Genomic DNA, 14,467 nt, shown 5'->3' with positions numbered 1-14,467 from the left:
TTAGAGCTAATTTTAAACCGTGTCGGCACATTCGCTGAATATTAACACAACCTGACGGCGTGCATTCAATTAAGTCGCTGTTTAGAAACTAAATACATGATTTTTTTTTTAATGGTTTGAACGCCAGGGCAACAAAGAGCAACAGCAAATGAAGAGATTTAGTGTCATGAACATTATTGACAATCTCTTCCAGGGTCTCCTCTGGGTATAAATGGAGGGCTGTCTCCGCTCAGCACTCCTCTTTTCTCTAGTTTGCACTTAAGGAGCCCCCTTTCTCTCCTCCCGTGCTTCCTTCCTCTCACTAACTGTCCCCATCTTCCCATCCCCCTCCTCCACTGACTCCCAGTCTTGTTGCATAGCTACCAGCTCAAAAACATACTGGGGATGCAGGACAATCTGTATGTCTCTCTCTCTCTCCTATTCTTCCACCCCAAATATGACCTATTAGAAAGGGGGGAAAACACGCACACATACACACAAATCACTGAGTTGATGCCCTGGTTTCACATTTCCATTGAACAGCGTTTATTCTAAGTGCTGTGCTCTTCTCCTCCCTCTCTCTCTCTCTCTGTGCCCCCCACCCACCCTTCTCCTGTCTCCCTCTTTTGAGAGGAGCTGAAAGGTTGGCATTACAACAACAAAGGAAGGATGGAATGTCAACAGGCTTCAGAGAGAAATGGGTTGGGGGGGGAAACACAGAGATGGGAAATGCATGTTGTGTTTCCATCTCCGACATCTAAAGTTCGCAACCTACCAGCACGCCACTCGCCGGTGTCCTGCAACACCTGTGACACATGCATGTCCTGAAACCTTCTTCAGCTCTGAAGCTCGTGTCACTAATGGTGCCAAATCAATACCTCATGTTCAACAGCTGCACAGTGAAGGGGAAGATTTTTTAAGCATCTAAAGGCCACCCCTGTTTCTTTTTCTTCTTTTACAGGCGGAAGCAGGGGATGTGGATGTGACCAAAAAAAAAAAGAGTCGAAGGTGCTGGTGGTGCTGAGTGGAAGACTAGTGATTTTGTTGTGACGCTGATCAAAGAACAACAAGTCCCAGTCTGCCTCTCAGCGCAAGCAGTGAACTTCAGTTTCACGTCAATGTGAACCTGCTCTTCAGCTCAGGAGCCGTTCACGTTTCATTGTTGGCACTGTTGATGAAATTTCCTGTTTATTCAGCAGGCAACAATATGAAGCCTGCCCTTTAAACATCACGTAAAATGTTCTGATTCACACTCCGTGTGAAGGAGTTTCGCTGCACAGTAATGTTAATTACCAGCAGAATTGCAATCAAAAGCATCATTTAAGCGAGTGAATCACACACTATAAAAGCCACGTAGGGAAATGCTGTAATAACAATGCTATAAAACCCTTTGTACAAGAAACAAAAAAAAGACTAAAATTGCCCAGTATTATTTTTCTACGTCTATTTTCGGGCTTGCTCATTCTCATTGCGCTTTGTTCAAACTGTTTATTGATCATTAATCTGTACACATGGGAATAAATGACACTTCTTTTATTTACACTGCAAAATAAAACCTGTTTTTTTTTAAAAAAAAAAAGATCCTTGTATTTCTGGATTTTGTCACATCAGCACCACTGAACAGGTTGGTTGTCACTCTTTCTCTCTCACACACACTAAGATCAGAGGACATCCCTGTGGAATCACTGTGTCCAATTAACTACAGTGTCTTCAGCTGAGACAGAGGAATGAATATAAGCCAATCAATCAACAAGGAGGCTCTAAATCCTTCTGTGAACAGGCTGTTACTTCCTGTAGTTTTTTTTTTTAGTATGTATCAAAGTTGTGAGTGACCCACTGAATAAAATACGAGCTCCTACTTAGTGACCAGACAGTGAATCCACCAGAAGAGGTTGTTACAGTCGTGTAGCCATGTGTGTGCTTTCTAATGCACTCCAGAGGGTAAAAGAGCCACAAAACCAGTTCTAATAGTTATCACACATCAAATATTATAACAAGTGTCGGTAGGCTGACTTGTGAACGTACTCGCAGTTCTTTGGGCCCAGTAGGTCCAAAATAATTATAGAATAAGATTTTTCTTTTTCTTTTCTTTTTTTTGGGCGCCAGTATTTGGTCTGTATATGAGGTGGACTCTGATCTGGTCCTTTTCTGAGCTTGGATTAATATCAGCAAACAGACCTGAGCAAATGTAAGATATCTACAGTCACTAAGAAAACTGAGAGGCGTGTTCACACAGCACAGAAGACACCAGACCTGCTCTGTGCTCCACTGCACTTTGGTGTTTTTGTCATATTCATACACATGGGAGAATTGAACTAAAGCAGAGGGGAGAGAATAAGAGGCAGAGACATAATGAAGTCACAGTAATCACAATAACCAGCACACATTATGTAAAATTCTAACATGAGAAGCTGCATACAGTTGCTGAATAAAAGCAGAGAGGGGCAAGAGCAGACAAATCTATACTAAATAAATTGTAAAAACAATTAAGACAAGACAGACATGAAAACGTAGAGACAGACTTATCTTTTTTTGTTGTTGTTGTTCTCTTTACCTGCACGGTTGACCTGAATAATCCCCATCTTTGCCATTCATTGCTAACAAAGTGCTTATGACAGAAAGGTCAAGTCCACCCAAAATGAATTAAAACTCACTTTATTTGAATCAGATCAGTACAAAATAAGGACTGCTTAAAATCCAAAACTGACATGTACCCGTCATGCAGATTACATTCATCTTTGTCTCTGAAACTGAAATTAGTAACCATGTCACCATGCTTTGATAATCTTGACCACAGACAATGCCTTCCACCCTTTTCACTCATAAATGCTTGCAATGGTTTAATTAAAAATGCACCATGGCTGGTCTCCATCACTCTGCACCCTGTAGTCTCCAGATTGGCTGAATCCTGCTTTTTCATATATAAAATCAGGGTCTGGCTTGTGTTGCTAAGCAACACAAAAGAGTCAAGTGCATTTGTTTATTGGCCAATAAGAATGCAGACAAAGTTTCAAGGTTTTTGAGGAAGGTACTGCAATAACGATAAAAGGAAGAAAAAAATAGATCGGAGGATTCTCTCACAACAGCCTTTCATATAATTCACTGAGTGTATGGATAGTCCTATTCAACCTCATGAGGCTCATTTCAGCCTCTTAATTTTAGGCCCACGATGAAAAAGAAAAATATTTATTAATTTAATGGAAGAGTCAGCTTTCAGCAGCAAATGTGGCTAATTTAAATGCTTTTTAGCTGTATTTCTGGTGTGATCGCTGTTGTAGGTTACATGAGACAGAGAAATGGAAAAGTCTGATTCCTACTGATTAAAAAATAACAACATTTAGGGGTCTTTCTCGCTGATTGAGCCCATGAACCCCTCAAAAACATCTGACACCTACAGCACAGACAGAAACTGGCACAGCAGCGATACCACGTCACTTCATGCTTTCTCATTCTCCTGAGTTAAGACTGAAAGCACTTAGTGCACACTGTAGCAGAGAAAAGTCACAATCTAAGATACTTGAGAGTAATCATTATGTCGAAACAGTAAAAACTCTTGCCAACAACTAAGGCAGATGGTTTCACGAGGAAAGAAAATGGTCAAAAATAGTGATGGATGTGTAAAAGGAAGTGCACAACAGGTGACAAATTGCATCAGACACATTCTCAAGAGCACAGACCTTGTGCAATGCATGTACTCCCTCCTCGTTGTTATTACTATCTGGGCACCAAGCCTGGCGTGATGGTATGCCAACTGTTCCCCGATGTCTGTGCTGGCACCCATCACCACAGAACTGGCACCTCGGAGAGACTCTGGGGGCGGAAGAGTGAGTCCGCATGTGGCTACATGTGTGGTCAAGAAGATCAGGGCCTGACGACTGATCAGCAGACAGAGAACAATTGTGTCTGGCAATTAAATAAGTGCAAATATTTGTGCAGGGTCTTCTCTAATGCTCTTGTTGTTGGTGGTGATGATGAAAAATTACAAGCATGATATACATTTAAGTAACAAAACACAAGCAGCAAAAGATGATTAACTGGTAAGTTGTAAGTAATCTTCTTGCCATGTAGTCTTAACAATGTTTGCATTTAAAACATGCAGAGGGGACTGTGTGTGAATGTATGCTGACAGTTATTCCCAGTATATTCACAGAAAATCAGAGGAAGCTTTAAAAGTCCAATTTATGGGGAAAAAACTAACATTTTTAAGATAAACACTAGGGATTATAACATTTAGCTGTAAGATTAATGAATATTTACATTCTATTCATCCTAAATGATCAGCTGTGTAGGTCAATAACTGTTCCCTGATTTCCTGCCCTTTAAATAGAAGCTAATTAGGAATTTGGCTCAGGAGAACTAAACTTTATCCACAGCAGCGTTTACATTTTGTTTTTAGCCATGGTAACCACGTGACTCAATGGATAAAGTACAGCTCATTCACCAGTGTGTAGTAGCTACTGAGTCTGTTCTTCCAATAAACAGGATGAGAGTGAACTGTGGGTTAAAGAGAGGCTTCTCCTTATGAATAAAGCTAAAATCTGGCTACCTGCAAAGTCAACCGCTCCATCAACAAGCTCCGGTGTCTCGGGTTATTTAACCAGAGTTTTCATCTCTAAAATCTCAAGTCTGACTTGTTTTATGAGTGACTAGTGAGTGTTTTCTGTTTGGCTAAACTCATGCATCATGCTCCCTGGACATAAATATTAACAGCGCTCAAGATAAACGTGTTAATAGGAAACATCTGGAAAAGAAAATACAACCAGCTTTGTTGTACGTTCATAAAAATGTCTTTTTTATTTACAGAACAAAACATATTTAGGGTCACAATGAACAGTATTTCATTCATTTTTGGCAACTAATGAAGACTTTCAGTCCAAAATACTAAACATTGTTGGTCGCCAATTTGAACTACATAAATAGTGCGTAGCACAAACACCGTCTCAAACAACTTGACATCAACATCAGTGTTTCTGATATATTTTAATGTAGAAAAACTGACAGTTTGAATGATCAAACGGAACAGAAATATCATACATGGATTTTTCACTTCTTCTGTTTTTATATTCACGCGAGACACCAGTCTCATTAATGCTTATACAAGTCAACAGAAATCTGAGTTCACTGCGATGGGAAATCAGCACACATGGTTTTCTATATTCAACAAACTGAGGCCTACCAAGTGACACACATGAAGCACAGCAGACACAGTTTTCTTTGTTGTTTTTTTGTTTGTTTCCTTACCAGCAGCAGAGCCAGATATTCCAGATTCAAATAAATAACACAAGCATAGAAAAGATAAAAGAAAAACATTAGTTTGATGTGTTGTATGAACTTTTGTTGAGTTTGGGAGTCGCACCAAACAGCAACGCCTGCGATTTACTCCATTTCACCTGCTGGGCTACACAGCTGATCTCAGATCTGCTTTATTTACACTGAAGAGGACTTTAAGTGCCATATTTTAAGTTCAACTTAAAATTCAGAATCAAAACCAAGATGTGTTGTTATCATAGAATGACGCAGGCCCATATGGGACAAGATGAGAAAATAAAAATGGCCTTTTCGGCATGTTGCCTCCCACTGGAGGAAAGCTGAAACCTTTAACACTTTAACAGGTAACGACTTGTTGGGGTAAAACTTGAGCCAACAGCTGAAGATGAAACCAGACAGTCAGTACTAGGTGGTCTTCACCAGGTCGTAGACGTGGATGTGAACATCGTCGTCATACTTTATGTAGTAGACGGTGGGCTTCGCCGGGACCTGGTAGATGACCAAACCCGTCCTCTTCAGACCGTTATCTGTGACGTACTCTACCTGCTTCCCGACGAGGCTCTCTGGCTCCTCACCTGGCTTCCTGTCCGCTGGCAGCAGGTGTTTGTTCTCTGGATGGCAAACAGAAAAACCACATGATGCCGTGCTGGACAGCATTTACTCAGCCACATACGTGTATTTGATACAGGCTTCCAAGCCTGTTACCTGTTGTTTGAACATGACCTTTAACCCACCACCTGTGCTTGCCACAGTTCATTCATGAATAAATTCCTCTAAAGCAGCAGATCATACTCTCCTAACTAAGCAGAAATTCTGAACAAAATGTTCAGGAGGAGAAGAACGAGCCAGAGATGCTGGAGTGTTTTGCAATGCAGACTATGTAAATTTGTCCTGTTCTCTTCCTCCCACTTTTCCAGGAGAATCGGAAATATAAAACACTGACAGTTTTATGCACACTGACAGCGAAGCTCACATTACCATACCTGACTCCGGCAGGACGTGCAGGTCCCCGTCCTTATAGTCGTCCCACAGCTGGTACATGTAGAGCACCGGGTCCTTCTCATAGGTGATGTAATACCAGTGGGTCATGATTGGGGCCCGGGACAACACCATGCCTCGCCACTCATTTTTCTCCCCATCCTCCTTCTCGAACAGATGCTCCACTGCTCGACCCACCAGCTCCTCCGCCCCAGGAGGCACCTTGATCTTATTGTTCACTGTGGAAATGAGAAGACACTTCAATGAGTCCATCAATCCAAAAAAATGTACAGACCCAAGACAACAGGATAAATGAAAACACTAAAATCTATTTTATATGACATTATATTTCCCCCAATGCTTTATTCTGATGCTGCCAGCTTTACATTTTAAATTAGAAAATAAAAGACTATTTCTTGGTAAAGGACGACAAAGATTGTCATCATGTTCAGCCGGGGTGTCAAAAATAAGGCCCCGGGGCCAGAACTGGCCCAGCAAAGATGCCAATCTGGTTCACTGGACGTATTTTTATACGTTTTACAGGTTTTCTTGCTGATAAAGACCTCCCCGGTGGGAATTCATAATACACCAAAGTAATTTATTAATGGATAAACAATTAAAAGACAGAAAAAAATGTTCACACTAACAATTGGTGAAATTTCTGTTTTCTCTATGTTCAGATTTCTGTGAATTAACAGAAAGTTTCTGTTTTATATTTATAGGACAGTCTGGGTAATGAGCAACCAGAACTTTTACACAATTATTTCTTACAATTTAAGCCCAGAGTCATGCTCACAGACTTCTTTCAGCAGCTACAGCAGCATTTCTTATTTCATGTATAAAAACTGAGATGTACAGCAGAAATTTTACTTTTTTTTTTCTCATGTTAAAATATCTCAGGGGTTAAATGTGCAGTTATAACATATTAACATCTCACCATGTAAAATAAGGTATCCTGATATAAACCAATAAGCCACTGAAATTTAAATCATTTTATATGCTGGTAAATTATTATGCTGTTTAATACGGTCCTCAAGTAAAAAGAGAGAGGTGTGTTTTGTGTAACCAGCAGTAGTTACGTTGCTATTAAATACACAAAGTTCGTCACCACACCTAAGGGTGTGCTATGAATAGAGATTAGCGAGCCATGTAGAGCCTAAAGCCAGAGTTTTCAACATTACAAAGGTGGCTCTTTTTTTTCTTTTTTACCTGACTAGGTCACCAGGGTAAATAACGGCTCCTACGCAGAGCCTATGCACAGCTTTACAGACGGTCATCTGCATGCTATGGCTATGTAATGTCACCAGAGGGCAGTGCCACAAAGAACCCACGAGTGGGCTACTCTTGCTCGTGTTCAGGCAGCAAAGAAAAGCACTAAATTATAACACACACAGAGCCAGCCGAGTGGTTTTTTTTTTCAACCAGTAAGCCTTCTACAGCTTCATAGCTATGCTCTGCTGGTTTTTTGGAAGGTTGCACACAAACAAGCCTGCATTTAGCAAGGCAAATATCGATGCAAACAGACAAAAATGTGGCACCATAAAATGCTGAAAGCATACTCTTGGCAGGAGTGGATCATGTAGTTTTCTCCTGTCATAGCAGCACATGATCTCAGCAACCTGTTACGTTAGAGGTGCACTGAATGATGTATCGTGTTTAAATTAATCAAGTTTAATGGCTCAAATGTGCATCAGCCACATCAGAAACAAAGAGCCTCAGTAAGTGTACAACTGGCAAAATAAATACATGGATTTTAACCATTAAAGATTTTCTTCCAGTATTCCTCTCTACTCTTTCCTGCTATTTATTTTTAAGCATTCGATTATGCCTATTTCTTTGACTGAAGCAGAAGTGGAGTCAAATGATGCGTCAATCCACACCCTTAGTGAGAATGTGCAATAAACCTCAGAGGGGAAACAAAGTTCGTGTCTACCAGCGTGAAGCGCATTATCTTCGACTGGGATTTTAGGTTTAATCGAGGCGGCTAATGCACAGCTATGGCAAATTTGCTTCACAGTGTATCCCCACAGACCTAAATGAGATAAACACCAACATGAAATTCAGCAGGGAATCCTACAAAAAAGTGACATGCAGCATGATGCACTGCAGACATGACAAAGTCCATTTAAATTTCAATAATTGAGTATAAAACATTTAAATTCAAGCAAAATATCAGTGATTAGAGCTTCATCATGACACTCACCAACTTTCTCTGCCAGGACCTGCAGGTTGGATACCCGGCTGTCTTTGAAGAGCTCGATTCCGTAGACGCAATCGAAGCCGTCATATTTGACCATGTAGAGGGAGGTGTTTACAGACAGGCGCTCCAAAACTGTGCCCTTCCATTTGGTTACGTTGCCCTTCTCCCTCCAGGTGTGCTGAATCCTGCGGCCCAGTAGGTTGTCAGGGTCCGGACTCAGGGTCGACGCCGAGCTCTCACTCAGCTCTCCACTGCTGCGCTTCCTGTAAACAGGAATGGAGCAAGCGCCACGTTAGCATTCATACGTTAGTGCGGGTATGATGAACTTAAGCTGTTCCATCAGAATATTGTTTGCGTTACCTCTTATGACAGAGAGTTCAGTCAACCCAAACAATGAGAACTATCAAAATGTTACATAAACAAATGAGTGTGAAACTATTTTAAATTTAATATTCAAAAGCCATCACTTCAAAGTCGAGCTTCAAAGTAAAATCTGCCATGGGCTGTCGTCTTTTACACTACTGAATCTTTAAAGCCTTTAACTTCACAGATATTGTGTGAAAATAATGTAGAAGGTTGGCTGTTGTATCTATACCATAAACAGACAGCAAAAACATTAAAAAAAAAAATTAAGTGGCCCATACGCTTTCTTATCAAGATTACAATATGCCAGGTTAATAATTAAAAGCGCCTGCTATGCTGATAAACAAGCTTAAATAACAATATTTATAATTATCATCTAAACACTCAGAGCATATCTGGATGGACTGGTTACAGACAACTGGTCACCACTGGCCATCTTTTCCAGGTCAGTAAACGTTTAAGCTTATATTTAAGTGCTGACTGATGATCTGACCATATGTTACTACAGTGTCATTCAAAGGGGAAGTATAAAGTGAAATGTGTGTGTGTACTGTGTTACATTGTAACAGCAGGGTCAAAGGTGTTAAATCTGACTTGCTGAATGAGCCTACCTGCCCCGTTTCTTTGACATGTTTCCATAAATTCACACAACCCTGTGAGAAACAAGACAAATCATTTAAAGAGTGTAACAGGACCTGCTGAAATGTGATCATATAATCAGAATATTTCTGGAAAAGAGGAGCAAACTCAAGTTTGCAGCCCTCACCTCAATCAATCACATCCATGCGAACATGCATTACCGGATGTAAACAACATTATTGCGACAAGCCCGCTGCTAGCGCTAACAATGCTAACACGACTACAGGTTACATATTTACAAAGCTAAGTTTTTATGGCTAATAAATGTGTAACTTCGCCGAGGCTAGCTGAATAAACACCGCCGTTCGGAGTGCCGTCGGAAATGCCAAGCAACAGTGTGTCTAAAATTGGACCACGTAGGTGGTTAACGCCAGGAAATCCCCTCAGTCACCTTTCATTTTTTTTAAACAAGAAACATTTGTGAGATTTTGGCTTCTGCATTTCTGCACATAAGCTAGCTGAACAAAAGGAAATGCATCGCCATGTAAACGCTGATTTCGCACCCTATCTGCAGCTTCTGGATTACCGGAAAAAATAAGGGCTGAACATGAAAAAAATAGCTTATATTACATCTGTGGTCGACTAGTTCACTAGGCGGGAGCCAGCAAAATAAGCTGTTTGCCCTACCTGATCAATAATTTCACGTGTTTGTCTTTGCAGAGCAGATTCCTCCACCTAAAGCAAGACACACGGAAACGAGACGGATTTGCTGACTACAACTACCAAGAGGAACGCGTAGCGCGCAAAGGACTGTGGGTTTCGTAGTAAACTGTAAAATTTTCCTTTTGATTTTATCCAACCGCGAATAGGGCTTTGGAGCGTGATGACTTTAAAAACATGCAAGGTTTCCATATTTTTTATGGAAGCCCGTTTCCGCCACTAAAAAAGTGTCCATAACTCGAAATTCCGAGTCATATTTGTGGAAATTTCAACTTATTAACTCAAAACTTTTAAAAAAAGTAGCTCAACATTTTAACTTTTTAACTCAGAATTTTGAGAAAAGAAACTCGAAATTTCGAGTTAGCACTGCCAATCAGTAATCTACGTGAATTGCGTCATTTCCTTGTTACCCGGAGGCCTCAGCTACAAATGCTAAGCTACCAGTATTACAGCCAGTCATGAATGCACAAATTGCTGAGTATTTTCAGCGTGGCTTCACAAATGATGAAATCCTTGTGTTATTAGCTGAATCACATGGCGTTACCACCAGCAAAGGTACTCTCGAAAGCGCCAATTTGTTGCTATACATTGGTAGCTCGCCATCCGGTTTTGAGTGCGCGTTCCTCTGACTCATATCCTTCCGGGTAACAACAAAATTACGTCATTCACGTAGATTACTGATTGACAGAGCTAACTCAAAATTTTGAGTTACTGTTCGAGTTAATAGGTCGAAATGTCGAGAAAATAAGTCGAAATTTCGAGTTATGGATACTTTTTTTGTTTTTGTTTTTTACTAAATCTGGTACTCTTTTCCACACGGCTTCCATAAAGTAGGATGTATGACCCAAAAAACTGAATTTAAGAACTGAAATTGAATGGTCCAAGTGAAACTGAAAGCATTCAAGAGCTAAATTTAAAGAAGGATGGAATACAATTTCAAATTCAATTAATTCATTTTCAAAATATAAAATTCAGTTTCAATTTAGTGACAATCTTTTTCAAACCAATACATTGGATTTTAAATTAGGCTAATTCAAATTCAGTTTTAGAAGCTTTTATTTAAGTTGAGCAATTCAGATAACTTATTCAAATTCAGTTTCTGATGGCACAAAGGCATAGTTTTACATTCCTGTTTTGAGACACACATCTGAGTATGTTGGGTATTTTAGTGGATAAAATAAATTAAATTATTATGTATAATAGATGTAATTTTTTCATTTTTAGTTTATATTTTACCATGACAGTATTTATTTGATATTTATTGCTTTAATAATTCAACTGTTGCAACTAATGGTTTGGTAATTGATCAAAAGATATTTGTAACATTTGAGAGAAATTTCAAGCCATGTCCAAGAATTTGAAACAATCTAAAACACGTTAACTTTTAACCAAAAGAGCTGCAGTTTTTATTTGTGAATGTAGTAAGTGCTACACGAAAGGCGTGATTGGTCGTTTTTGTAGGTGAAGTGTTTAATTCCACCACAAGATGTCAGACTAAACATAAACTCTCTGCCACCGTGTCTGGGCTTTTAACAGACTTCAGCGATGGACTCGTTGCTCTGCAGAGTGAACGATAGAGTACCTCTCTCTCTCTCACGCGCTGTGTGTGTGTGTGTGTGTGTGTGTGTGTGTGTGTGTGTGTGTGTGTGTGTGTGTGTGTGTGTGTGTGTGTGTGTGTGAAAGCTCTTGGTTTTATCTTGTGCCAAACCACCTGTATACGCATGACTCATATGTGATCAGAAGGTGAATAAAAACAGTGCACAAACTAATGACCATTTATTATTCACAAAATGTAATACACGCTAAGGTTGTCATACTTATATTAAATTACAGAAAAACAAACATAGCAGGGGAGAGCCAATCACATGGCAGATACAAAGGATTAAACAGCCATAACTGCCATAACTGTTATTGTGGACAGAAAATGAGTACATATGTGTAACATTGTTCTGTTTGTGTGTAGGCGGAGTACTCACCACTGCTTATTCTGGGATTATTTTAGCTTTCTTCTAAAGTATTGTTTGTCTCTATCTATTTAATAGTATTTCACACAGTTGTTCTGTCCTCTTTGTTTCTACAGTTCCTGTGAATGGCTGCCTCCAGTCAGTATGCTGGGAGTTCACTCGTTGTTTACGGTAAAATCTGCTTGTATGTATATTTAGTGTATGTCTAGTGGTGGTTGGCTGTCTCCCAGTAGCTGATGTATGACTGTCTTCTTATCCTTCTTCGTTCTTATATCATTTCATTACAATTCTTAATAATTAGCCAGATGTGGCACCTAACCAAATACGAACTGTTTTGGCATCTTAATTGAAGCGTCTGCATCCTTTTACTAAAACTTTAAAAAAAAAAATGTTTTTTTGTAAACTTACAAAAGCAATTACATTAAGGGGGGGGGGGGGGGGGGGGGGGTGTAAATGTCCTCCACCTCATCACCCACAACCAGCCACAGAAATAAAGCACCTTGAGGTGACTGCCTTTGTGATTTGGATCTTTGTAAAGAAAACTGAACTTGGTTTTATTCTTTAGTTTGATCAAATTTCTCACACAGGCTACCTGATGCTTTGCTTCAAATGTGAGTGACATTGCTTTCAGCTGACTGCTATCAAAGTGTTTTTGTGGTCATATACCTGTTCTAGACCTTTTAAAATCTCAAACAGAAAGAAATTTAAAATGCACATATCAACAATATAATTAACAGCTCTAGCAACATTTCTTTATTTTTCCTGCATGACAAATGAAACCAAATTTAATCTGAATTGAACTGAATCTAACTTAGAGTGAGGTTTCCCCCCAACAGGACACAGAAGTAACCAACCAACTGGGAATGTTAAAAAAAAAAAAGAAGAGGATTTGTAATGCTCACCTGTTACTGGCACTGTCAAAGCTAATGATCCTAATATTGGCGGGGTAACCTGAGTGGTTAAATGAAATCACTGATCACTGCTTCTGCTTCTTAAAGAAATGGATAAACATATGTTTGACTTCATCTGCACTCCTTGGACTTGCACTATATGGACAAAAGCACCAGCCCACCTCCACATTACCCCTACAGGCCTGCTCTGCTGTGGAAACCCATGTCATGAAGCTCTTGGTGCACACTTTTTGTGCTGATGTTAATACCATGATGTTTGTAACTCTGCAGTAACCAAATCAGCAGAGCATTGGAGACTTTTCCACACCTTGCTTCTCAGCACTCTCTAAATACGTGCTCTGCTACTGCCTGGCTGAGTTGTTGTAGCTCCTAAACACTTAATAATGCCATTTACAGCTGATCGTGGCGTAACTAGGAGGAAAGAAATTTTGCAAACTACATTGTTGCAACATCCTGCATCTTATTACAGCAGCATGCACAAATTCAGTGAGAATGACCCCTTCTTTCACAAATGTTTGCAAAGGCAGACCACATGGCTAGGTGCTTCATTTTATAAATCTGTGGGACTGGAAGCATCTGAATTTAAAGATTATGAGGTGTGATCCAGTACTTTTGTCTATTCAGTCACCCACTGGGATGCAAACTCCACAGTGGCTTTTTAAAAACCATAAGCTCTCAACTGGATTTGCTGATTTGATGGAAGTCATTATCTATCCCCCATTAGCAGCTATTGTGGTGATCTGAGTGAGCTCCTTAATCTAATTATGAAATTCCTGTTCTAGATTAAAACACTCTGACCGCATATATTCCAGATCATTTCACCGCAGACAAGAACACTCTGCAGTCTGAGTCAGAAACGGTGAACCATAAAGTTGACAGCATTTGTGAGAAAGCCAGTGTTGTATAGACACAAAAGCTGTCCAGCATCCAAGGATGCCTCCTCTGGTCCTTGCTGTTGTCACAGCAACAGAAAATGCCCGCATGTTGGAGAAGTGGTCCGGCTTCTTTTTCAACAAGGCCTTCAGTTCATCAGTGCAACGCACACAGTTTTCTGGGCAAAATTAAGTTTGGAGTGAGTGTAAATTATTTCCAAAACCAGTTTCAGTATCTTTTCCACGTGATTTTGTTGATTTCTGCTGAAAGTTGTGTGATTACAAAGCTCCAAAATACGAATCCCCATGTTTACTTGTCTGACTGACACGTTCTGCTCCTTGGAGGTTTCACCAGCGCTGCCGTCACAGGAGGGGAGCCCACAGCGGCTCTCTCCCCTGGGACACCATGAGAATACAGACTCCAAAAATAGAGGTATCCTCCTCTCCTTCCAACTTTTCAGCTCTTCTGTGTGCTCCTTTATTGGACTGAGGAGACACTCACAGATCAAGCACGCTCTCCTGAGCAGAAATTATCTGCATCCTGCTGAGAAATACTTTGGATGGTTTTTGTCAAGTCTTGCAGGGAGATTGCATAGTGTAGTTACAAAGTCAGCTCAAGGTTAGTGTGTGTGT

General features: G+C 40.1%; 1 protein-coding gene and 1 long non-coding RNA gene across 4 annotated transcripts; one reads left to right on the top strand and one right to left on the bottom strand.

Annotated features, from left to right (window-relative positions):
* Positions 1 to 4,743: 4,743 nt before the first annotated feature.
* LOC146497887 (spindlin-Z-like) lies at positions 4,744 to 10,695 on the bottom strand. Of its 3 annotated transcripts, none has more exons than XM_085139559.1 (5): positions 10,675 to 10,695; positions 9,400 to 9,441; positions 8,429 to 8,688; positions 6,231 to 6,464; positions 4,744 to 5,858 (listed from the first exon to the last, which is right to left on the bottom strand). In XM_085139559.1, exons 2-5 carry the CDS (start codon positions 9,417 to 9,419, stop codon positions 5,653 to 5,655), a joined length of 720 nt encoding a protein of 239 aa, XP_084995685.1. In that variant the 5' UTR covers positions 9,420 to 9,441; positions 10,675 to 10,695; the 3' UTR covers positions 4,744 to 5,652. The 3 variants fall into 3 exon arrangements, with proteins under 3 accessions (XP_084995685.1, XP_084995683.1, XP_084995684.1); XM_085139557.1 differs by lacking the exon at positions 10,675 to 10,695 and adding an exon at positions 10,055 to 10,172; XM_085139558.1 differs by lacking the exon at positions 10,675 to 10,695 and adding an exon at positions 9,555 to 9,682.
* Positions 10,537 to 12,476, top strand: LOC146497886 (uncharacterized). The gene is made up of 2 exons (XR_014870504.1): positions 10,537 to 10,642; positions 12,168 to 12,476. It is a non-coding gene; the product is annotated as an uncharacterized LOC146497886 (long non-coding RNA).
* The last annotated feature ends 1,991 nt before the right edge of the window (positions 12,477 to 14,467 follow it).

The sequence above is a fragment of the Neolamprologus multifasciatus genome, chromosome 18, assembly GCF_963576455.1.
Source record: "Neolamprologus multifasciatus chromosome 18, fNeoMul1.2, whole genome shotgun sequence".
In the NCBI taxonomy this organism is placed as follows: Eukaryota; Metazoa; Chordata; class Actinopteri; order Cichliformes; family Cichlidae; genus Neolamprologus; species Neolamprologus multifasciatus.
This window is presented reverse-complemented; position numbering and strand designations above follow the sequence as displayed.